At 53.4% G+C, this 24,651-nt stretch overlaps 1 protein-coding gene and 1 long non-coding RNA gene across 3 annotated transcripts; one reads left to right on the top strand and one right to left on the bottom strand.

Moving 5' to 3' along the window:
• Window positions 1-300: 300 nt before the first annotated feature.
• Window positions 301-13,262, bottom strand: Wnt6 (Wnt family member 6). Its single transcript, XM_052749892.1, has 4 exons — window positions 13,063-13,262; window positions 3,081-3,301; window positions 2,527-2,861; window positions 301-1,064 (listed from the first exon to the last, which is right to left on the bottom strand). The coding sequence occupies exons 1-4, from the start codon at window positions 13,140-13,142 to the stop codon at window positions 603-605; spliced, it is 1,098 nt and encodes a 365-aa protein (XP_052605852.1). The 5' UTR covers window positions 13,143-13,262; the 3' UTR covers window positions 301-602.
• On the top strand, window positions 3,218-18,759 carry LOC128117692 (uncharacterized). Of its 2 annotated transcripts, XR_008220883.1 has the most exons (4): window positions 3,218-3,320; window positions 7,596-7,685; window positions 9,526-9,701; window positions 18,271-18,759. It is a non-coding gene; the product is annotated as an uncharacterized LOC128117692 (long non-coding RNA). The 2 variants fall into 2 exon arrangements; XR_008220882.1 differs by lacking the exon at window positions 3,218-3,320 and having other exon boundaries at window positions 5,656-7,685.
• Window positions 18,760-24,651: the final 5,892 nt, after the last annotated feature.

Below are 24,651 nucleotides of genomic sequence, written 5' to 3'. Positions count from 1 at the left end.
AATGGAATGACTTATTCTCAAGATTCAGGTGCCTGGTGTGGACGAGAACGAACAAAGGGGTGACGAAGGAGAGCTACGGGGTTTCCAGGAGCCCTCCCTCTCCTTCCCCTGCCTCAGTGATGGGTGGAATTATAGATTCAGGTCAAAACGCTAGTTCTATCAGGACCACCTAACTCCCTTCCATATCCTGGCCCTCTAGGAATACCTCCCCTCAAACTGTGGGTCCTGTCCTGTTGATTTAAATGCCTTTATTGATGCGAAAGTCGCCCATCCACCCCAGTAATTCTGAGGAGCACCGTCTCCAGAGGCCAGAGTCTGGCTTTTTTATTTCCATCTGGGAGGCCAAAGGGAGGGAGAAGAGCCTGCATAGTCTCCCGCAGCAGAGGGCCCTTCTGGGGGAGATGCTGGAGGAGCAGGGTCCTCAGGCCTGGGCGGGCAGGTGTAAACCTCAAGCTCCCAGCCCCTGTAGTTTCCCCAAGGCCTAGATATGTATATTTCCTAGGGAGCAGCTGGGCCCAGACAGCGCCCCCTGCTGGAATCCAGTGGTCCTACAGATTGCCAAGAGGTGGCTGGCGCGCCGTTCCGAGGCAGGCAGCGGCGAGTCAGAGGCACAGGCTGAGCTCCTTGCGCACGCGGCAGCGGTGGCACTGCACCACGCAGCACCAGTGGAAGCGGCACAGGCAGTTCTCCTCGAGCTGTACGCTCTCCTGGCGGTGTCCGCGACCGCAGCACAACAGGTCGCAGCCGCTGAGGTCCGGAGCACTGCTGTTGCAGGCGCGGCCGCGCGTGCCGGGCGAGCCGGTGCGCCGGTTGGGGGCGCAGAAGTCGGGCGAGTCGGCGGCGTAGAGGAGGTCGGCTCGGCCGGGAGGCTTGAGCGTGCGGACTGCAGGCAGCAGGGCTTTGCCGTCGTTGGTGCCCATGACGCGCGAGGCGCCGTGGAAGCGTTCCAGCAGCCGTGCGCCCACCTCGCGGAACGGAGGCAGCTTCTGCCAGCAGGTGCGCAGCGCGCACGAACCCGAAAGGCCGTGGCACTTACATTCGGTGCGCGTGTGGCTCCGCACCGCCTGCGGGAGCAGAGGGGCGGGGCGGTGGGCGGGGCAGAGAGAGGCGGGCGGGGGGTGGGGTGGGGGGAACAGCAGAAAGCAAAGGAAGCAGAGGGAGAGAAGGGAGAGCAAGGAAGAAAGGGAGGGAGGGAGGAGGGAGAGGGAGGGAGGGAGGAAGGAAGGAAGCAAGGAAGGAAGGAAGGGGAGGAGGGGAGGGAGGAAGGGAGGAAAGGAGACAGGTAGCCAGGCAGGCAGGTAGGTACAAGGTTAGAAGGAGAAAATCAAGAAAACGACCACTCAGAGAGGGAGAAAGGATGACAAAGACGAAGGAGGAAGAGAGTGGGAAGTGGAAACAGTGGATAGAGCCGAGATTCCAGGGTCCAAAGCCAGGGAGCGGGAGAGAATAGAGGGGACGCAGTGGTGAGATTCTCCATTCTCCCTGGAGTGGGGAGAAGCGGCAGCTGTCGCAGCCTAGCCCTCCTGCCAACCCGGCCTCCTCATTCCTACCCCTCGCGGCCCCAGGCAGAGCTGAGCAGACACAGCCAGCCGCCTGGGTGTCTGTCTCTGTCACCCCTCCCCAATCCTCTCAACAGGTATGTGGGCCTGTCCGGACATTCCTCTCCTGAGCCCCCTCCTCCCTGTCTGCCCGATGCCTTGGGCTCAACCTTAAAGGACACAGAATGTGTGGAGGGATGTTCCTTAACTACTCTAGAACTGAGACAGAGGATGTAGGAGGGTCCACCTGAATGCACTAAGGAGATCAGGATCCAGTACTCCCTTGCTTGCCAGTCTGAAGCTGGGTCTGGGCTGGCCTGGCCTCTGCTGACTTCCCACAGTCCTTTCCAAGTCAGTTCTTCTAGGCTTTGTTCTAACCCTCACTTTCTCTGGTGCCTCCGCCACCAGATCCCAGACCTTACTGTGGCTCCTATTCTTTTTCTCTGTGCAGTTTTGGTGCCTGTCCTGGGTTCTCCCTCTGTAGACCAGGTTGGCCTCGAACTCACAGAGATCCGCCTGGCTCTGCCTCCCGAGTGCTGGGATGAAAGGCATGGGCCACCACCGCTCGGGTTATGGCTCCTATTCTTAATTTCATCCCTAGCCCTGCTCCTGCCCTGATGTCTACCTCACTTGTCATGTATCAGAGGGATGCCACCCCACCTTGGGTCTCTGCTGGTCCTCAGTACTATTCTAGAAGTGTCCTTTCTCCACTCTGCTCACTGTTCCTCTCAGCTCCACACACCCACGTCCCCAACCCTCTAGACTGGACATCTCATCTGCCATGTGTATCTGTGTCCCGGCCCAAGTCCCAGTCTTCCCAAGTTGCCCATCTTGTTCACTCCCACACATATCAACACCCTCCTACACATTCACACCTTTACTTGTGCCCATGCTACCACAAATATGCTGCCACCCACACTCTGCCACACCCACTGGCACTCTCTTGCATACTCACACTTCCACACCTACAGCTCCTGCCCCTACGTACCAGCCTGCCTGCCTCATTGTTGTGCAGCTGCACCAGTGCCCGGATGTCTCCACGTCCCCGCTTGTGCTGGGCATCCATAAAGAGCCTTGACTTCTCATCCCCAAAGTCCACATCGTCTCCGCAGCCTCCCCACTCCCAGGCCGCGCTGGCATCTGGGGAACCTGTTGGCCCTGGAGGTCCAGGAGTGCCCAGAAGGCCAGAGGGCCTAGGCGGTGCTCGCCCACGGGGTGCCTGGCATCCACACTGCAGGAGTTCTCCCATGGAACAGGCCTGCGTGACTGCGTGGCTGGCGCCGGCTGCGGTAATCGCAAACACGAAGGCTGTCTCTCGGATGTCTGCGGAGGGAGGACGGAGATGAGGCCAGTGACTGCCCAGTATGATAGGGGACCCTCCTCCCCCAGCCTGTCCTGGGCCATCTGAGAGACAGGTGTGGAGGGGCAAGATGGGCAGAGTGCCTAGGGGGTAAATCAGGAGACAGGGTTCAAGCAGCCTCCCCAAACCTGCTCCCCCGGCAAGAAGAAGGCACATCCCTCCGGGGCCTCTCCCACACTAACCCTGCTGCAAGACGCGCCCAAAGGCCTTGCTGTGACTGGAGCAGTTCCAGCGTCGGAAACGGAACTGGAACTGACATTCTCGGACCCCCAGCCTTGCGCCCCGGGCGAGCTCTGCCACCACTTCCGGCTCTGACTGGCACAGCTCAGCCTGCCGTCCTGCCAGCCGCCTGGCCTTCCTGCAGATGCTGGTAGGATCCATGACCAGGGGGCTACCCACAGCCCTGGGGAGCAGAACAGCAGGTCAGGAGTGCACCTCCCAAAACATAAAAGACCTGGGGTGGAATGGGAATGAAGGAGAGGAAGCTAGCCCCACTCAGCCCACAGCCAGGTGCTACAGAGTCTCTCCTCCTACCCCTAACTGAGACTGATGTTGTCCCTCTGGCCCCCTTTCCATCCCATGTCTGTGTCCCCTCTCTTCTGAAGTCTAGACTGAAAATTGCATCACGACAAGAACTCAGTCTTATCCTTCTGTGTGCATCTCCATTAATAAACCCTTCAAGGGACTTTCGCTCAAGGTGAAGGCGGTTGTCACCACGGAGGCCAAGGCTAAAATTCAATAGGCCTAACCCAAAAGGGAAACAAGGAAGAAATGAGCAGAAAAAAAGATTAAGAAAGCTGTCAACACCCCCCGCCCCCATCTCATAAAAGAAAGTATTCTAAGAAAAGTAAACAGTATCAAGTGAGGATGTGGCCTTAGTGGCCTGCAACCTGGACAGCCCCAGAACAAAATAGGGGCCATCTGAAGGACAAAACCGCCATGTGGCATTAGAGTGTCTAGAGAACAGAGCCTGGGGGGGGGGGGGAGCCACACCCCTTCTTAGTTCGACTTCTTCTGTAAAATGAGAAATTTTCGCTTAGATAGGACCCGCCTATCCTGCTGCTCCCTGTTTCCCTGAGCTAGACCGCTGCAGGAAGGAGCTGGGAACGTAGCTGCTCAGCATTGTTGGCAAATAGGTGATGCTGACCCCTCTCTTGCTCCAGGGTAGCTGGCTTTCCCAGAGAGAGATGGCACCAAGCCAAGCCCTGTGTGCTAGAGTGATATAACCAACTGTGGGGTGGAGGGGTGATGTTTGGTTTGTGGGTAAAGACCTGCTGGAAAGTTCTGCACCTTGTCAGCAGCCTCTTTACCCGGCCCACCTTCGTTCCACCTGAGGAGAGAGCTGCCACTTGGTTTCCATAGGTTGTCAGCCAGGAATTCACACCTGGGGGGAAACCTGCTTGAATCAGATGGCTCCTATTTGAACATAGCTCAGAGCTCAGGCTTGAAGGGATATGTGGGCAGAGCTGGGGAGGTTAATTTGAGACCGTTCAAAACCCTTCTGCAGAGGGCAGAGAAAGACAGGTTGGCGGGGGGTGGGGTGGGGGGGTTTGCACACTGGAGGCAGTGGAGTATAAAATGTAGAGGAAGATGTTGGCAAAAGAGTGTGAGAGGTCAGGGTGGCCTACTTTTCAGCTTTGCTTCCGTGCATATCCGCCCCACTGTCCCCATTTACTCCACAAGTACGGGCTGCCCAGGCATGTCCTGAGATGTAATGTTCTTAAATAGCAACAAGAGGAATTTAGGTCTTAAGGTAAAACTCTCAACACTGAAGATGAGGTGCTCAGAGAGATGTTTGTAGAAAGATGTGAAAGCCCCATCTCTTAAGGATCTCTCTCTCTCTCTCTCTCTCTCTCTCTCTCTCTCTCTCTCTCTCTCTCTCTCTCTCTCTCTCTCTCTCTCACACACACACACACACACACACACACACACACACACACACACACACACACACTTGGGAATGATGCTGTTATCCCTACTCAAATAGTTCAGGGATCAAGCATCTCTTCTGGGCAGAAACAGATAGCAGAGGTTCCCTTGTATTGAGCTTGGGCGCCCCTCACCCCCACCCTGCCCAGCACCAGTCCTATCCCACTGTCTCAGCCCCAGAGAAGGGACCCAATGGAGTAATGATCAGTGAGCCAAGGTTAGGACAACCCAAGCTGGCTCCCAATGGCCTAATAACCTTGGAGAATTGATCAGCCTCTACCTGTTCATCACCTACCTATCTATCCTACCCCTAACCAAGACCGATGTTGTCTCACTCTTACTTTGTCCGTCCCATGGCTGGATCCCCTCTTTACTCCAGTCTAGACTAAAAATTGCACTACAAAAAGAATTCAGTCTTATCTTTCTGTGTACATCTTCGTTAATAAATCTGTCCACTTATCCACCTCATTAAAAAAGGATTTGGATTTGAGTGGCTTCCAGCATGGTTGTTCAGGGTAGGTAGATAAGGTTATGAGCTCCCTCGTTATTGGGACGGTCTTTTTTCTTTCTTCCTTTTTCTTTATTTTCCCTGGAAGCTTTTTTGGTACCTGATTTATATCCCTACAATGTTTATTCTGAAAGTTTGCATGCCATGAATTCTACATTATGGAATAATATATAGATATATGTAATATATATTATATATGTAATATATCATATATGTGTAATATATATGTAATATATTATATATATAGATATAGATATATAATGACAATGAATACTTAACATATGTTTCTGAATGAATGAGCCATAAGGCCCCCCCTTGAGTCCAGGTCCCATTGATGTGGTATCATATCATGATGCCTAGTGTCATATCCTCAAACATTTTCTCTCCCCGAGATGAGAGAGGCAAAGCGGGCCTCTCTGCAGCTGTTCAGTCCCTCTCAACCACCTGCACACCCTAACTCCTCCTGACTCTGCGAAGCTCTGAAAACTCGCCTTCCCCATCTCCATGGCCCCTACCACTAAGTTCCGCAGCCCCACCCCCACCCCGCCCCTGCCCTCTGCATACTCCCTATTTTCCCAAGGTTGAATGGACTTATCTTCCCAAGGTCACTCTGCCCCATCCCTCCCCTTTCCCGCCTCCTCCCTTGGCAAAGCAGGAAGAGTTTGGGGCATGCAAGGGAGAACTGCAAAACCTTCTTGGCCTTGTCTGCTTCCCAGGGGCTAGAGATAGGAAAGGAATCATGGGGAGAAGAAGGGCAGGGCCCCCTGGAGGTGGGGCTGGCCCTTCACAGGGTTGAGGGGCTGGCTGACTTCCTGGGAACGAGTCTTGTTTACCAGCTGGTCAGGAGGCGGGATGGGCAATGATAGCACTAGAATCCCAAGGGATCAGCTTGTTCCCTGCCCTCCTGTCCTAAAGATGTAGGAAATGAAACTCCAGAAAAGACACAAGACAGAGGGTATTGAACAAACTACCCAGCCCTACTTCTGACCCTGGTTTTTGTCATTTCTGGGTGGGCTGAGTCATTCCAGGCAAATCAGTTTTCTCTACGGACTTAAGAAAAAATGATGAGTTGATCCGGAAGTGCTCCAGTCTCAGTGGTAATATCTGACTCCACTTCTCTCGAACAGCTCCCCACCCTCCTCTCTCATTCCTTCTCATTTACTTTGCTTCCTGGACATTTGCTTCCTTACAAATGAGTGCTGCTTTGGGGGAGTCTGGATCAGTGTTGACCTGGGGTCAGCTCAGAGAAGATGCACACTTTTGGAACAATTTGTATATCTTAAAGCCGGAATGCATGGTGGTAAGGAACAGATATCCTACGTAGGTTCTGGGATATAATCTTATGGCCACTTCTGGGCACAGAGAACGTGCCTATCCCTAAAAGAACTCAGTATACAGACAAGAAGATAGGCTCACTCTAACTGTCCTGGCCTGCACTGAGAATTCTCTTTCAAGGACCACAGTTGATGGATCTGTGGCCCATTAAGATGGAATTAGAGGCCAGGCAGTTCCGACTAGCAATATCTATAGACCTGTGCCCCAGAAACCCCAATATTCTGGTTCAGCTTACTCTTCTACCTTTGGACTCGGAGAATAGAAAAAATGTTGAAGACCAGCTCATTCACCTTGATCGCTTCATGGTCACACAGATGAGCAAGGTGAGCAGAGTGGATGGATTCCTCAATTGCAGAACAAGTTGAGTAATTTTAAAACCAAAACAGAGCCAGGCATGGTGACATACACCTTTAATCCCAGCACTTGGGCAGCAGAGGCAGGTGGTGGGTCTCTGAGTTAAAAGCCAGCCTGGTCTACAGAGCAAGTTTTTGGCCAACTAGGGTTTAAAGGCTCAACAATAACAAATGTCCACCAACAGGAGTTGGTCTGGTGGCACATGTCTGTCATTCCAGCTTCTTGGGAGGACAAGGTAGGAAGATTGCCAGCTCAAGTAAGCTTGAGTCTGGGAAACCCAGTAAGACCGTATCTCAAAAAGTTCAGACGTAGCATCCTTGCCTTGAGGCTGTGGGCTCAATCTCCAGTACTGTTCAAATAAAATGAAAACCCAAAGCGGGACTGGAAGGAAGTGAGAAGACCCCAGGTGGTCCCTCACAGTAGTCCCACACAGCTCATCCCTGCTATCAGGGCTCGGGACTCCACCCCAGACCACACTTCTGGACTCAAGGCCACTTCCTCTGCAACTGTAAGTCAAGATGTTCTCAGCCAGCATCTCCCCAATCTCACCTCAGCTCCCACTCTCCCTCAGGAGCACCAGCCCTGGCCTCAGCTGCACCCTTCTGGTTGTCACTCATCTGCGTGTGTCCTGCCAGCGTGGTCCCTTGTCTTGTCTCCTCAAGTAAGTAGAAATCTCGTTCAATTAATGACAGGAATCTCACAAGCGGGCCTGAGGTCATCAGCGGAACACACACTCAGGAATTTGGGGATCCAGCCTTGGGCTGGATCTAGGCTCTGTCATTGGTTTGTGTGAAGTGGAGTTGAGTCCCTGGCATGTGAAACACACTTGATATTTGTTGGATGGATGATAAAAGTTAAATACCAGTTCCTCAGCTGGAAAATGAAACTCATAATCCCACCCTACCCCGCCCCCCCATGTATAATGTACAGAGAGTGGATCCCATCAAGTGCTTGTATCCTTAGACCTGCTCAATGCAGGGCAAAACAGTAGGGATTGTAGGTGGTGTGTGTGGAGCCCCAAGAATGTTCTTTTTGCAACACTCTGTCTTTCCTGTCCAGTGTGGATCTAGGTCTCCTTCTCCATTCAGCCTACCCAGTGTCCAGAGCACCCACTAGGATCCACCCCCTTACCCAGCTGGATCACTGAGGCCAGTGGGACCACCGACCATGCAGAGTGCCTAACCTCCTAGGAGAGTCTCACAGCAAGCACGCCAGTCTCTCTGCCCCGCCCCCAACTCCTTACCCCCAAGATCCTTCATCTAACCCCACCTCCTAGGAGCCAGCAGAGGGAGCTCTGAGCCCTGGGGCTGTGGGTGGGGGTGTGTGGAGGAGGTGGGGGAGGTGGGTGGTGGAAAGGGGGGCAGAAAAATGTTGCCTGACGGCTGCTGAGGCTGCCGGGCCTGTGCCCGCCCGCCTGTCCTGTCCTGCTCGGTCTAACTCCTAACTCGGTAATTACTGCTCCCCTCCCCCAGTCCCTACCCCCATCCCAACCACCACATCAAAGTCAGTGATGCCCCAGCTCCATTAACCCCTGCCTCCCCACTGCCCACCTGTGGCCCCCACTCACCCTTCCCCACACAGACACAGTTTGGTTCCCTGTGTCCTTCCTCACACTTTTATCTCCATCTTTTTCTTTTTCTTTTTCTTTTTTTGAGAGGCAGGGGCTTTCCCTTCCCAGACAGACTTCACTGTGCAAAAGGGCTTCCTGCTTGCCAAAGCTCTGGAGGCGATGCCCTCCACTGGATGCCTGGAGGACAGTGGTCATACTCCTGCATGTACAATGGAGAACACACATCTGGCCGGGGGGGGGGGGAAGGGGCCTGTGAAGACCTTGTCCCTCCTCCTGATTCCCACCCTCACTGCACATAAGGAGAGGACACCAAGAAAAAAAAAAAAAAGACAGGACTCTCAGCTACCAACAGGCAGCCTTAGCACCCTGGGCAAGTTCCCTCCTGTCCTTGGACCTTCTACCCTTACCACTGACCATAATAGACTAGGTTACCTCTCAGTCCTTTCTAGATCAAATTCTAGATTAAACAGAGGGCTCCGGGCTGGTAGAGCCAGCCAAAGAAGTCTCCTCCGGGCCACAGTTCTCTCTGCACAAACTCCCGGCTAGCCAGGAAAGAAATGCCAGGCTAGGGGGCGCTCTCATCAATCTGCAGAGGGCAGAGGCATCTGGTTCCCTGAGGCCTCCTGCTGGCTGGCCAGGGCTGGCTGCTGCCAGGCCCCCGATTCTCTCCACAGCTGCACTTCCCCATCAAAGTACACATTCTGGAATCCCCCTTGCAGGGCCCTGGTGATGGGGCCTCCCACTGACCTCCAGCCACCAACTCCAGGCTTCAGATGCGAACCGGGCAGGAGGGAGCCTCACCCCTCCTCAGCCCCCCCAGGAAATGTCACAGTGCCAGGACTCTGGTGGGCCCAGGGCATGCTCTGGCCGGGATCAAGCCAGCCTCCTTTGCCCCTGCCCTTTTCTGCTCACAGCCCCATTGTCTCCCCAGAAGGGAAGCTGCCAAGGCTGAGGCCTGGAAAAGGGACTGGATGGCTACCCCACCCCCAAGCCATCCCTACTCTGGAGCTTGATGGAGAGCCAGCATCAGCATTGACCAGGAAGGATCAGGGGCCCCAGATAAAGACAGGATGGCCTAATGACCAGGACCAGCATGGACACACAAAGGTATGGCTGAAGGCAGTTGGAAAACCTGAGAGTGCCAGGAAGAGGTCTGGTCCTTTTCCTGCCTCCCTGTGGGGTCCTTGACCTTTAGCTCCGGTGGTTTCTTTTCCATAAAGAGGGAAACAAAAGTGGGGTGACTGGGGGTAGATTGGGCGGCTTCTTCCTGGTGGAACAGGGGAGGATTGGTTTATTTCTCAGAAAATATAGAACAGTGAGAGGAAAGAGGAAGAGAGAAGAAGGGAGACTGATTTGGGTCTGCTATGAGAGTGAGCTATTTTCTACATCCACTGATTGGAGGTATAAATAAAGATGGATCAGACATTGTGGAGAGGGGAGTAGAGAGCAGAGGAGGAGGGGGACCTGGTGACCTGGGAGCCAGGGCCTCTTTCCTGCCCTTACTCTCAGGACAGAGTTCTTGGAGGGAGGGCAGAGCATAGGTTGGATGGCCTGGAGGCAGGGGCTGGACAAGATGACCTCAAGAGAGCCTGGCCAGTGTCCTGGAATCTGAGGTTCTGTGATTCACAAAGAAGATACGGTTACACTGGAGAGATACACAGAGGCTGGCGGCGGAGTTTAGAAAGCACGCACTGCTACAGAGCAAGACCCTGTCTCAAAACTAAACAAGAAAAATTAAAAATAGAAATCTCGCACTGCATTGGGAGGAGGTGGAGGGGGAAGAAAGGTGGAGGAAAAACTTCTTTGTAACCAAAAGGCCTGTTCTCTGAGCCGATTGACCCAAAGCCCGGGTCACTCTCCTCTAGGACCCTCTTTTAGTGACCTAGACAGTCAAGTCACCCAGAGACCCTGGAGTCCTCCCAGCCCCTCGCCCACCCATGGATGGATTGTGGAAATGGCTGCTGTAGGTCACACTGCTTTTCTGACCACCCGTGGAGTTTCTAGCCTGGCTATCATCCTCTGAGAAGGGAGGGGAGGAAGGTACCAGTCCTAAGAACCCAGCTCTAGTGAGACTGGGAGGTAGGGTGGCAAGTGCCAAGAACCTCAGGCTAACAACCCAGCAAGATCTACCCACTGGCCCAAGCCTGGCCCCGGGTAGGCTATGACAGGACAGGAGCATGCTCAGGAGTCAAAGACCATGAAAGTCAACCTGGACTCAGACCAAAGGAATTAAGTGTCAGAAATAGACAGGGAAGGGGCCAAGGCAGGTGGGAGGAGCAGGTTCTCCCTGAGACACATCTGAGAGAAGCATTCCCCGGCCACCTTATCACCCTGGCTGGCCCTCACTCTTCACTTAGCTCCCGACTGCAGCTGTGGCCATGAAGGCCCCTGTGTTCTCCCACACCTGCCCTCCTCATCTCCTCCCCCACTCCCTGCTTCCCAGCGTAGTCAGGGTCAGTCTCCAGAGGGCCCAGGCCCCTCTCCCGTTGGCTTGGCTCCCACCCAGCAGTCCTTCCTGAACAAAGGAATCCTCACAGATACAAACCCAGAAAGCCACACTCCGTAAACCTGTGTCCAGCACCTATACTATCCTGGGCTTCTAGAACTCTCGAGACAAAGGAACGGGGCAAAAAAAAGACCCCAGAAAATACAACTGTCAGTCAAGTGCAGTAACAGCAGAGTTGCCCAAGGCTCAGAGCATAGTGAGAGCACAGGATAGCTGTGGGGAGGGGGGCGGTTCTGGGCAGTCAGAATGACAACTCTGTGGAGGAAGTGGTATTTATTTAATTGTTAGAACAATTTAGACCAACGGGGAAGGAAGAAAGAGATGGCAGAGTAAAATTAGGAAAGGTGTGTAAGAGGGCAGAGAGAGGGAGCTCTTTGCCAAACATTACTTTTGACTCTTTATTCCGTATTTAAACGAACCCCACTTTTCATTCCCTGCGCCCCCCGGGGGGTGCAGGAGGATGAGAAGCAGGATGGGGAAGAGGGCTCCTAATGTCAGGTCGTTCTGTAGGTCTTTCCACCCAGTCCTCCCGGCAAGCCTGGCAGGTAGGGAGATTGTTCTTTTAAAACAGAGTTTGTAGGGTAGGGTGGGAAAGTGATTCGCTTAAAACCACAGATTTAATGGCTGGGATTAGATCCGGCTGTCAAAACTGCTAAGTACCAGCATCGCAGCTAAACTAAAGACGCATGTTCGCTAGCCCGAACCTGGGTCTTGTATTTGCCCTCTCACTGACACCCATGAGGATGTCTCTCCCGCATCGCGGAAGGATAGCGGCCAGCAGCTTCCTGTGTGGGCACACTACTCAATCTCAGTCCAGGAGAGGGATGGGCCTGCCCCACCCCTGGGTCCAAAACCGCGAAGGCGGGTGAGAGAGGACGGAGAGGGTCGGAGTCCAGCCAATGACGCGGCGAGATGCAAATGTGGAAGTCCTTGCTGTCTTAGGATTGGCTAATCTAGCAGCACTCTCGCCCAAACCCCTCCTCTCCGAACACTGAGCTATTCCGGGCGGGTGTTTGTGGCTCTAAAAACTAAGAGGGAAAAAAAAAAGTCTTGAGGATTTGGATCTGAGTTGTCCCGGCGGGGGCCCCGCTTCTTCTCCTCCCCTATCTTACCCCTCAAGGCTCAGAGCTCTGGAAACCTTCGAAGTCTAGGTGTCTGCTCTGGCTAAATCCAATCCCAGAGTCCGAGTCTGAGAATTTGCCCCATCCCTCGGCCGGCCTGTCCCTTACTTGCTTCACCAGGACGCTCCCCGGTTCCCACATCTCCGCTACACATTTTTAAAAAATCGTTACTTCCCACGTCTGGAAGGGCCGGCCTCCAGGATCTCCTTCCTGTCTTTCTTACATGCTGGAGTGGGGGGGGGGGGCGCGGGGGCGGGAAGCGGTGAAGAAAGTCAGAGTCCTGACTCAGTTTCCCCATTTACATTCCCTTTTTCTCCACACCGCCCATGCTGAAAGAGCTAGCCATGGTGAGGTCGTAGGTAAGGAGGGGCGGGAAAGAGGCGGCTGTTTGACCCTCTGCCTTACAGCTTCCCACCTCCTTCCCGTCTTTTCCCCAAATCCTGTTCCAGAGCCCTCCTGGCTCTTTTCTCCCGTCTTCACCTAATCTCTCACTATGGGTCTCATGATGTCCGACAGCTTTTCCCTCTCTACCTGCCAATTCCTTGTGATATGAATTGGACACATTTCTTTGTGGGGGGGAGAGAACACGGTGGGGGGGACACACAATAGAATATCCAGGGGCAGGGAGCGTCAAGGTGGCACTTCAGAAGTGCTCGGGCAGAGACCAGAAAGCAACTGTCTGCTAGGGTCCCGGTGCAACTGCCGGGTGGCTGGGATCCCGGAGCGGGTAGAGCCTGAAGGCAGCCTGCAGGATCGTGGTACTGAGTTCCAGTACTGGCTCGGGGTCCCCACCCTCTGGCGTTTGGAGTTGCGCCGGGGACAGTTCCCATTCAGCACTCACCACCACAGTCCCCCGACGTGCGCGGGGCACAGGAGCAGCAGCAGCAGCAGCCCGAGGCGGGAGGGCACGGGCGGCAGCATCGTGAGCGCTCTACCGCCGTCTGGCGCGGGCGGGGGGGTGAGGCTGCGGGGTGAGCCGGGGCGCGCCGCCGCCGGGTTTCAGGGCGAGCGCGGCGACCGAGGCGGCGGCCGGGAGACGAGGACTCCGCCGGCGGCGGCAGCGGCGGCGGCGGCGGTGGCGGCGGGGGGGCCCATCCCGGGCGAGGAGGGCGCGGCGGAGGCGGAGAGCGGACCGAGCAGCCAGCGCCTGTGTCTCCTGCGGAGCTCGCTGGAGAGAAGAAATCAGAGCCGGGGGCGGGGGTGGGAGGGGAGCGGGGCCGGAGCGTGGGCGGGGGAGGGGGACAGGGGGGCCACGGGGGTGGCAGTTGCGACAGTCAGGCGGCGGGACTCCTGGGAGGGAGCCGTGCGCCCCGGGGCGGCGGGCGCAGAGCGCAGCGGAGGGCGGGAGCCCGGTGCTGGGGCGGGGCCCGCGCGCGCTCCGGGGTGCGGGACCCGCCCGCCTGCCCCTCTCCTCGCCTCTGCGGGGGTTGTCCCCTGCCATCCCCGGGCCTGCGGCACCGAGTGGCGGGAAGAATAGTAGAGAAGGGAAAGGGGGGGAGGAGGGAAGAAGAGGAACTGGGGAAGGGGGACTGGCTGGGAGAAGTTTGACAGGTTTGTTGACTGTAAAGAGAGAAAACTTCCCAGGAATGAGGGAGTTTGGGGGGAGGGAACAGTGCTCAGGGAGATACAGATGGGGGCCAGGGAGGAAGTCGGCCCGGGGCGCGGGATGCTCCGTAGAGGGCTGTCCAACTCGACTGCCGGCCCAGCGCACTTTGAAGGCGTTACTTTCTTTTGGATAGCCAACTACGTGTCATTTGCCCCTTCTTCAGCCTCTATCCCGGCAAGGGAGCCAGCCCCAGGCCTGGGTTCTAGCTCCCCAGCCTCGCGTCCAGCCGGTGTTTGGGGGCGGACAGTGTGGGGGAGATAAGACTGCAGTGGAGCCTCTCCAGGGCCTGCGCTCCAGCATTCGCTCCTCAGAAGTGAGGTGCAGGGCCGAGCTTGCAGACTTCCAAGAGAAGCGGGGGTCAGCGCTTGCTGTAGCCGGGTCTCCGCTTGTCCACGGGTCCCTGCCTCGAGTTTCTTCCCCAACTTGGCCCGGGCAGAAGGGGTGGGAAAGCCAGCTGCAGGTGAGGTGGTTTATCTGATTCTCTAATGCCACAAAAATGTCTTTGATGCCCCTGACCCCCTCCCCACGCGGGGGAGATCAAAGGCCTCGTGGGGAGGAGGGATAGCTCCATTCATCAAGCCAAGCGGCTGGCAGCGGGGCGGCAGCCTCTGCTCCTCTGGCCTGGGGCAGAGGCCCCCCGACGTGCCCCAGGAGTGCCGAGGGACAGGTGGTGCGGACATTCCGAAGCAGGAGCCAATTTCTCTGCCACCACTATCTAGAGGGCCCATCAACCTTCAACAGGGGACCTTAAGCCCACGTGGCGGAAATTTCACACCAGAGGGGAAAGTTCCTTGTCGTTTGGGGTGGGGAGGAATTTAGAAGTGGAAACTGAGAACATGGCCAAGACAGACAAACACCACTGGTGAGCAGAGAGGAGGCAAGGTCCTGCGTCCAGAGAGTGGGGCAAATGGGTGAAGATGAGACTTGGGGCCAGAACCGAGGCAGGAGGAGACCAGAGATGCCTACATCAGGAAGGGGAGCAGATCCGGGGGAAGGAAGGGGGACGCAGAGTGAAGAAGAGAGAGAAGAGGAGAAATCTTAGCCTAGGCACAAAAATCAGGCCTTGGATTTTCTGGGAGCCCCAAGGCAGGGTCCTGGTGTCAAAGGTGCACCAGTGTAGTCCTTGTCCTGGGTACTGAGATTTGAAGAGTGTGGGTTACTCTGGGGAAGGAAAGAAGCAGGGGAGGAGGAGGAGGCAGCGCTTAGCCAGATAATGGACCAACCTCTGTTCCTCCCACCCTAGCGCGCACACTGCTCCAGCACGTAGCAGTTTCGCACACTGCCTTTGTATTAGGCAGTACCAAGCCGGCACATTGCACATTCAAAGATATACCAGGCTGGGTAAATACTGAAGATAGTTGGTGCCAACCTGGCAGCCAGGAGGTTTGGGGGGTCCCTGGAGGCTGCAGGTGGCCAATGACCAGCTCCCTGGGAACCAGTGCCTCTGTTCCAAGCCCCTTATCCCCACCCTGCTACTGTTATTGCAGATTATGAAATGCTCTCCCTGTCCTGCATTCTTCTCCGAGGCAAGAATTTTAATGTATTTGTCTTTGTCATCAGGGGACCTGGGCTCTGGGATCGCCCTGAGGAGGGAGCGCCCCAAATCTAGTCTGTGCTGATTCCAGACCCCAGGCTCTCTCAGTTACCCCACCTCCCCCCCATGCCCTAGCCCTGCCCCCTGCCTCCCCCTCCTAAGACACTGTCTCTCCGTGGGGTGGATAAAAATGATGTTATTGAAACAACAGAATTGGGAGCAGTGGCAGGGAGCAGGGATCAGCTCAGGAAACTGGGGTGTTTGCCAAGAAGCCTGCTCCCCCGCAGGCGGCCTTTCTGCCCCTACCCCCCACCTTTTCTCTAAACACACATACACACACACACACACACACAGAGTTGGCCCCACCCCTCCTGCAATGTGCCCCAGCCAGATCTTGCAGAATCTTTAGCCATCCCTGGACTCTCCAAGCCTTCGTCCATCCCCCCCCCCCTCCCCAGCCCCAGTGCAGAATCAGTTGGCAAGTATTGCTTGCAGAAGCATCAGAGCTGAAAAGACTGAGGCCTGAGCCTGTGACAAGACAGCCGGTCTGGAGCCCCTAGTCCAGAGCTTTGGTCCCAAGGTATTTATGTTTGTCATGTGGAAACACCAGGGCTCCCGGGATCATCCTGCCTTACCTCTCTATCTGCACACAGGTGCTCCCCTTTGCCCTTGGGCTGGAATCTGGACAGAGTCAGATCAATGACTTTTGTCCTTGTGTCCCCTCAAACCTTCAGAAACTTGAGTTTGGAGGTTCTGGGGGTTTCAAGTCACCGCTGTTACCTAGTAGATTTTCCCAAAGAGCAGAGATGGGGACTGAGGCACACAAACAGCTGGAGATGTGTGTGCACACTCACATGTACATCAGATGGACCCAGGCAAATGCACAACCCCACAGAAACCACACCCTCGCCTCCCATTCCACAATACTAGGTAATTTTCATGGGCAGGTACAGATGGAGAGAGAGCTGATGGGCTGGCTGGGGCTGAGATTCACACCAACCTCCCTTACAATCACACCCATGTGCACACAAAGCACACACACACACACACACACACACACACACACACACACACACACACGCTGCCTCTGCATATACGCCTGTCTAGAGAAACATTGCATGGGATCGGAACAGAAAAGGGAGTAGTGTAGCCGTGGGGCAGCTTGAGTTTGGAGATTTGGAGATGACAGCCTGGGCATCGTGAGCCTCCAGCCCTTCCCCCATCGCTTCGCCTTAGTGCTGTGAACCTGTAAATTCCACTTCTAGGTTCTGGTGCAAAGACCCTGAAGGGGAGACTTGGGTGTCTGGCTGTGGGGTTGAAGAGGAAGGAGGGGCAGAGGTGGAGACTGTGGAGGGAGAGACAGGCAGCTGGAGACAGATAACATCGGAACCGCTGCAGGCGAAAGCAGAGCCCTCTGTCCCTACTGGATCCTCTCTCTTTCTGTGTCCTCATGTCTCCCCCACGTACAGAATTCGGTCTCTAAATCATTCTGTTGTGGGTTGTTTTCCCCCCCCCCTTTCTTTCCTCAGGATGGCTGAAGCTGCAGGAGCCCAGGAATTTAGGCCTGTGAACCTTCCCCTCCCAATAAGCTCCATTCTTTCCCCTTCCCGTTCTCTACATCTCTAGCATGGGGTCTAAGTCTCCTTTTCAGGAAGGGCCTTGAGAATTCCTCCAAGCCCTGGGTCTCTGGAATTCAGAAGAACAGAGACCACTAGAGAGATGGAGGGGAGGAAAAAGGAAGAAAAGAGAGAATCATTTCTTCTTCCTCTGGGTATCCCAGATAGCTCTATTCAACTTCCATAGCCTGTATAATATATCCCGAGAGTGTGTCCACCCTTTGCCTCATCATACCTGCCTCACAGGCCCAGCTCCCGAGGAGATTCCATCCGAACCATTGTCTCCACAGGGACTCCCACCTCAGAGCCCACCTGCCTCCCCTCTTCCTATCTCTATCCTTTCTCTCAAGTCCAATCCAATCAGAGAGAGAAATAACCTGCCTGGAAGAATCTTGAAATAAAGGGCAGGGGCTGAGCACAGAGGGCCTGCCTCCCACCAAGGCTGTGTTGGGAGGACATGTCCCAATGTCCTCCCAACACAAGGACAACACAGGACAGGGAACACTGGCTTCCACTTAGTTCAACCCCAGCAGCCCAACAGGAGACGTTAGCCCCGTGAACCTCTGCAATGTCTTGTCCCAGGCTGTCTCCTGCCCGGGTTTTCCTTTGTTGTCTGGTCTTTGTTTTTATGATAGTGGATCTGCTTCTTGAACTCAAGACCTCAACCATTCCAGGAAAGCATATTATCTCTGAGCTGCATCCCGCAGTCCAACTCCTGTGGTTTTGACGGGGGGGGGGGGGGGGTGGCAGCCTAGTCAGTCAGAGCTCCAGAGTCCAGGTCCTCAGAGCCAGCCTCTGTCTGGGTTGTATTACTGGCTGTTGATGCTGTCACCCTGGCAGCAGGAAGCACCTACTATGTGCTGGGCAACCAACTAGATAGAATAATCACGTGGATTAGTGTAATGGATCTGACTAATTACAGTGTCTCAAAAAAAAAAAAAAAAAAAGGAAAAAAGAAAAGAAAACAGTCTTGAGGACACCTGGGAGAATGAAAGGGCCTAGGAAGGTTCTTGGGGGACAACGAGCCACTCAGAGAATGGAGATGTTTCTCTGAAGAAGAATGTTCCAGCTAAGATCTAAAAAGACAATCAGGAGGCACAAGGAGGGAAGGGTGTTTTAAGCAGAGGGAACAGCCATTGTGAAAGTCCTGCTAAGAGTATGGAGGGAGGGACAGGTGGGGGTCAGTGAGCTTGTGGCAGAACAAGGCGATTAGGCTCAGGGATTTGGGGTGATCAGATGAAGAAAAGCTTTCTAGTCATGGGAGTGATTTTTTTTAAATTATTGTTTCAAAAGCAGTGACGTGCTACAGGCCAAATCCATTGTCGATGGGAAGAAAAGGAGATGGAGGGAGATCTCCATAGGACAAGAGACCTCACACGTATAAAGACCAAAAGATGCAAAGTTGTGCTCCAGTGTTTACAGGGCAGGCAAATTACAAATGCTCAACTTACCACGAGGCTATAGATAAACCCTCCATCAACTGAATCTATCCTGCGTGGACAATGCGTTCAATACATCTAACCCACTGAGTGCAGTAGCTTGGCCTGACATCTCATGGGCATGCTCAGAACCCTTACATTAGTCACTTGATTTATAATAAAGCACTGACTATTTCATATAACGTATACTGTTCTGAAATGAAGAATGGAAAGCTGAATGGGGTACAGCCCACACAGGTGGGTACTTTATAGGCATGAAGGGTTAAAAAAAGACAAGCAGCACAGTGTACAGGAAGGACCATCTCATGTTTCCCCCTGGTTGGGCTGCCCCGGAGCTCGGGAGAGCATCCTACTGCATATGATTAGACCAAGAAATGAGATCCAAAGAATGATGTCTAGTGGATGCAGAGAACTTTCTTGCCCTCATGAAGGCAAACCTCAGTAAGTGGGGTGAGCCAAGAGCAGTTTGTAAGTAGCGACTCACCACATAAAAGTTTGGGGTAGTTGCTCTCGGGCTGAGAGAAGGAGGCAGTTGTATCTCGAGGAGCCCGTGGAGAGGGATCGTTAGCGAAAGTCTGTGTCTTTTCATGGAAGTTCATTTCATTGGTGTGCAATTAATTGTACATTGTTTATGCTCTTTTCTGTATTCTTATTTTCACTGGGGGAAAAGTGTGTGTGTTTATGTAGACACATGGTCAGATTTTATTTCTACAGAAAGGAAAGCCAGAAAGGTAGAAACGCACCAGGAGTCCAGCCTAGAAATATCCCTCTGTCTCTAATATGGGCCATCTTTGAGTTCTACATGGTCCTTGAACCAAGTATATGAAAGTCTCATGGGACTGCAGGAAACGGGAATGACCTTTAAGGAGGCCTGCCTGTATCCTCTAGAGAAACATCTAATGAAGTTAGGAGGTTGAGGATTATGGGTATCTTCTTTTTGGTTTTCCCAGAAGCCCAGAGGTAACCCCCTTCTTCTCCAACATCCATTCTGTACTGCTTAGCCACAGAAAATGATGTCCCCTGCAATGGGGTGACAGGAGCAAAAGGCGGGGGGGGGGGAGTCAACGTAGGAAACCCCTGGAGATTTCACTGGGGCAGTAGGGCATGGCCACTCCTATGCTTTGAGAAGATGGGTTATGACCCTCACTGCGGAGACAGGATCAGAGAACAGCCCAAGTTACAGGGAGCAAGAGGACCAGTTACAAGACTCTGTGGCTGGCTGTCAAAACAATGTGGCTTGGACCTGGATGTGTGGCAGAGGGGAAGAGGGAAGAGGACATGGCGACCTGTGTCAGGGACCTGGAGTGGACTGGGAGACTTGGTGAGAAAGCCTAAGGGCAGCTCAGGATGCCTCGGAGTCTTAACCCCTAACAGCATGGATGCTGGTGTCGTTCACCCTCAGAGCAGTGCTCAAGGGGGATCGACTTTGGGCAAGGTTGTGAATTCGAGATGCTTCCAAAAACAAACATCCGTGAAGATTTATCTGGCAAGCAGTTAGATATCCGGGCCTGGTGCAGAGGGCTGTAGGGTACAATTAGTGAGCTACATGGGCTGAGTCATTGCAATGTAGGGTACAATTACTGTGGATTTCCCAGAGGACAGTATGGGGTTGAGAATAGCCTTGAGAAGTGGTGATCAGTCATGGCTCAGTGAGGGATGAGGATGTGGAGGAGACAGAGGAGAGGCTGCGGACCACCGAAGACAAAGAGCACAGCAGTTTCACTGAAGCCAAGGTAAGGGCCGCCCCAGGAGGCAGACAGTGGACCTACCTGTCGACCCCTCTGAGAGGTCAATAACAGAACTGTCTTCTAGAAAGCAGGATGAAAAACACCGGGTGGGCCAAACCCCAGGCCAATTTTGCTGATGCCCAAACCCCATCCCACCACCTTCTTGCCATGAAACTTTCGTTGGCACTGGTTGGCTTGCCAGATACAACCTGCGCTTAACTTGGCATCCTCCTGCCCGAGTCCAGTTTGGCTCTTACTTATCTCTCACTTTGTCCCCCGGGAAAGTCCTGGCCGTCCACGTAGCTCTTGGTCAAACCCTCAGCCCTGGCCCACCCACTCCCCTTCTCTGACCTCAAGTCTCAGCCAGCCCCATTCAACCCCAACTTCCCCCAAGACCTGCGATACCTGGAGCAACTCCTCCATTTCCCAGGAGCTCACAGCACTTTAAATCTGCTTTTTTAAATCACTAGACAGGGGACGATATCCTGCAGGGAAGAATAACCCAGGGCAGTTTAGTGGAGAGTGGTGTATCCTCACGCAACCGGGGCTTCTGAGCTTAGATAAGAAATTGGAGAGTCCCTCACATTCCTGGCTCCTCACACTCCAGGCCTCGGTTAACTCCACACCCTGGTTAACTCCAAAAGCCTCCCCTCACGAAGTCCTAGCACAGGGCCACAGCGCCATCTCCTGGCAAAAGGCACACTGTTCCTTAGGAAAGACTGGAAGTGTCCACAGGACAGAAATGTGAAGGTAGAGTGAACTCCCGATTTGTAAGGTGAGCATACAGTTTTGGGTCTACAAAACTAAAGTCTTGACGCCGGGCGGTGGTGGCGCACGCCTTTAATCCCAGCACTCGGGAGGCAGAGCCAGGCGGATCTCTGTGAGTTCGAGGCCAGCCTGGGCTACCAAGTGAGTTCCAGGAAAAGGCGCAAAGCTACACAGAGAAACCCTGTCTCAAAAAACCAAAAAAAAAAAACAAAAAACAAAAAAAAAACCTAAAGTCTTGAAGATGTGTGGAGCAAGCCCTTGTGTACTGGGGGTGGAGCTGCACATCTGGTCTTGATTTCTGGAGATTTGTACCACCAAAAGTGATCAGACACCTCATAGGACTTCTGAACTGACACTCAAAAGAAGCTATTCTTCCCCTGGAACTGGAGTTACAGACAGTTGTGAGCTGCCATGTGGGTGCTGGGAATTGAACCCAGGTCCTCTGGAAAAACAGCCCATGCTCTTAACCTCTGAGCCATCTCTCCAGCCCCCAAAGAAGCTATTCAAAAAGGGGGTGGAAGCCGGGCGGTGGTGGCGCACGCCTTTAATCCCAGCACTCGGGAGGCAGAGCCAGGCGGATCTCTGTGAGTTCGAGGCCAGCCTGGACTACCAAGTGAGTTCCAGGAAAGGCGCAAAGCTACACAGAGAAACCCTGTCTCGAAAAACCAAAAAAAAAAAAAAAAAAAAAAAAAAAGGGGGTGGAGCCGGGCGGTGGTGGCGCACGCCTTTAATCCCAGCACTCGGGAGGCAGAGCCAGGCGGATCTCTGTGAGTTCGAGGCCAGCCTGGACTACAGAGTGAGTTCCAGGAAAAGCACAAAGCTACACAGAGAAACCCTGTCTCGAAAAACCAAAAAAAAAAATAAAAAAAAAAAAGGGGTGGGTGGGTGGGTCTATATGTGAAACTATGGTTATAAGTACATTTTGGGTGTTTGAGTAGCTGGAAGTAGCCATGTTTATACACAAGTATGGCTAGACCACTTGATAGAATATTACACAGGTGTCAGCCACAGAGAAATCCTGTCTCAGACCCTCCCATTAAAAAATTACGAAGAGGCCAGGCGGTGGTGGCGCACGCCTTTAATCTCAACGCTCGGGAGGCAGAGTTAGGAGGGTCTCTGTGAGTTCGAGGCCAGCCTGGTCTACAGAACAAGGTCCAGGACAGGCACCAAAGCTACACAGAGAAACCCTGTCTTGAAAAAAAAAAAAACAAAAAACAAAATTACGCAGGCTTTAAAATGTGAAGTATGCGTATTGTATTGGAACCAGGAACATTCACTATAAAATGATGCCAAGTGATGAAAAGAACCTCAAGCGTAAGACTTTTTTTTCAAAGTCTGATGTCGTCCAGACTAAGTAGTCAAGGATGGCCTTGAGCTTCTAGCCCACCCTGCCTCTACCTCCCCAGTGGGATGAGAGGTGTGCCTCACCATTCCAGGTTTACGAAATGATGGGGATTGAACCCAGGGCCTTCTACATGCAAGGCAAGGACTCTACCAACTGAGCCGCATCCCCAACCTTGCTAATTTTTGTCATCAAAACATCAGCTATTTAATTGGGGGGGGAACCAAATAAGTGGGGAATTAATTAGGAAAATGTTGCAAGTTCACAGGGCTAAGTGTCCTTCGGGGACAGCCATGTTCAGAGACCCCCTTAGCACGGGCCTGACCCAGAGCATGAGCTTCGTAAATGTCTGTGGAGCCACTAGGTGAACAGGACAAGGGCCTAATACGCCTGCCGCCTGCCACGGCCCTGGTCAGTTCTTCTCTGCCCTTCAGCCTGTGGCCCCCAGTTATTCGTTCTGACTGTGTAAGGGCCCAGCCCGTGCAGGAAGGCTGTCACTGAACCCCACAGACCAACCTCATGCTCCTCTCTCTCAGTACCTCCATTTCAGGTGAACCTCGCATGGCCAGAGGGTGGTTCACCAGTGAGCCAGGTAAGTCACACTTTTGGACTCACGTTGAGAATCAACTCTTGCATCTTGAGCCTGTAAAATGGATCATCAGCAGGACGGGTTCTGTCGATTTAAATGTTGAGATGACTTTGGGGTATGAGAGGTTTGCTTGGAGCAATATCTGTATAAAGATGGGAAGGAATAGGGTTGGGTACACAAAGTCTCAGCCGGTCCCCAACCCAGGAGCCCCTTGCCAAGTTAAAATGGTCATGCCTTTGCCATCTTTATCATTGGCTACGTGGGCAGCCCCAGAAAGGGTAAGAGATGTTTCCTGCCACTGAGAGGCGTTGATTCTGGAGGACCTTGATGACTGGAGACCTACATCTGCTGACTGCACTCCTGGCAGCTCGTGAGAAACCCCTTCCTTGAAGAGGAACCTGGGCAGTTCGGTTGGTTCTGTGTTTACATGGATTCAGTGTTGGGCAAAGAGAAAATTAGAGCCGCGATCACCATCAGGAGTGAGATGATCATTCCAGCTTGTGATACTACCCCAACCTCTCCCACTACAAACCCTCTCCCTGCCCAATCTGTCTCCCCCACACTGGCTGGCATCCCCCACACAAGCCACCCAATCCAAACCAGATTGCCATGGAGACACCATGAGTGATGGCCTGTCCAAAGTGAACCACGAGATACCCAGCGTGCTTGGGCATGTTCCTCCTCCTGATTGCCCCTCCCTGAGCTTCCAGTGTGCCCATACCCCCCATCTACCTTGCCTTTGTCACAAGTCCCCGTTACTGCTCTCACATGCCCACTGTCTTGCTTCCCTGGCACACCAAATATCCTATTGCTCAGACCCTGCCTCCACTATTACAGCTTACTACCACTTTGGGTCATTTTACTTTAAATTTCAGAAGGCAAGCAAGATCTTTTTTTTTTTTTTGGTTTTTCGAGACAGGGTTTCTCTGTGTAGCTTTGCGCCTTTCCTGGAACTCACTTTGGAGACCAGGCTGGCCTCGAACTCACAGAGATCCGCCTGGCTCTGCCTCCCGAGTGCTGGGATTAAAGGCATGCGCCACCACCGCCCGGCGGCAAGCAAGATCTTATCAGTTGAATTTACAGATAGCTAGATGTGGTGGCCCCCAAAAGGAGTGGCACTATTAGGAGGTGTGGCTTTGTTGGAGTGGGTGTGGCTTTTGTTGGAGAAAGTGTGTCACTTGGAGGAGGTGGGCTTTGAGGTCTCGTACATGCTCTAGATATGGCCCGATGTCTCAGACCACTTCCTGTTGCCTGAAAACTAAGATGTAGGATACTCAGCTACCTCTCCAGCACCATGTCTGCCTGCATGCTCCCATGTCCCACCACAATGATAATGAACTGAACCTCTGAACTGTAAGTGAACCACCACAATTAAACCCTAATTAAGACACCAGAGTTTGATCAAATTCAGAAAAATCACTTATCAGCTCTGAAAATTTAGGCAGAGAACTAGCTGGCCTGTGCCTCCCATGAGAATCTTAAATTCCAGGGCAGCTCCCCCAGAGATGTGTAAGGATAGCATCCTGAAGACACAGAGAAAGGGCAATACCAAAAGATACTAGGGCCAGGCATGGTGGTGCATGTCTTTAATCCCAGCACTCAGGAGGCAGTCCCAGGTGGATCTCTGTGAGTTCGAAGCCAACCTGGTCTACATAGTGAGTTTCAGGACAACCAGAGCTATGTAGAGAGATCCTGTCAAAAAAAAAAAAAAAAGATACTAGGTATCTTCCCCAAGATTATATTATTTTATTTTATTTTATTTTATTATTTTATTTTATTTTATTATTTTATTTTATTTTATTTGAGACA

This window comes from Peromyscus californicus, unplaced genomic scaffold, assembly GCF_007827085.1.
Source record: "Peromyscus californicus insignis strain IS unplaced genomic scaffold, ASM782708v3 Scaffold_21__1_contigs__length_65335640, whole genome shotgun sequence".
In the NCBI taxonomy this organism is placed as follows: Eukaryota; Metazoa; Chordata; class Mammalia; order Rodentia; family Cricetidae; genus Peromyscus; species Peromyscus californicus.
This window is presented reverse-complemented; position numbering and strand designations above follow the sequence as displayed.

Bases quoted from the DNA above. Each gene is read 5' to 3' on its own strand.
- Wnt6 (XM_052749892.1), bottom strand. From the start codon at position 13,142: ATGCTGCCGCCCGTGCCCTCCCGCCTCGGGCTGCTGCTGCTGCTGCTC. The intron at 3,302-13,062 runs GTGAGTGCTGAA...TCTGCTCCCCAG, and splicing joins CACGTCGGGGGACTGTGGTG to GGCTGTGGGTAGCCCCCTGG. The intron at 2,862-3,080 runs GTTAGTGTGGGA...CTCCCTCCGCAG, and splicing joins TGGGCGCGTCTTGCAGCAGG to ACATCCGAGAGACAGCCTTC.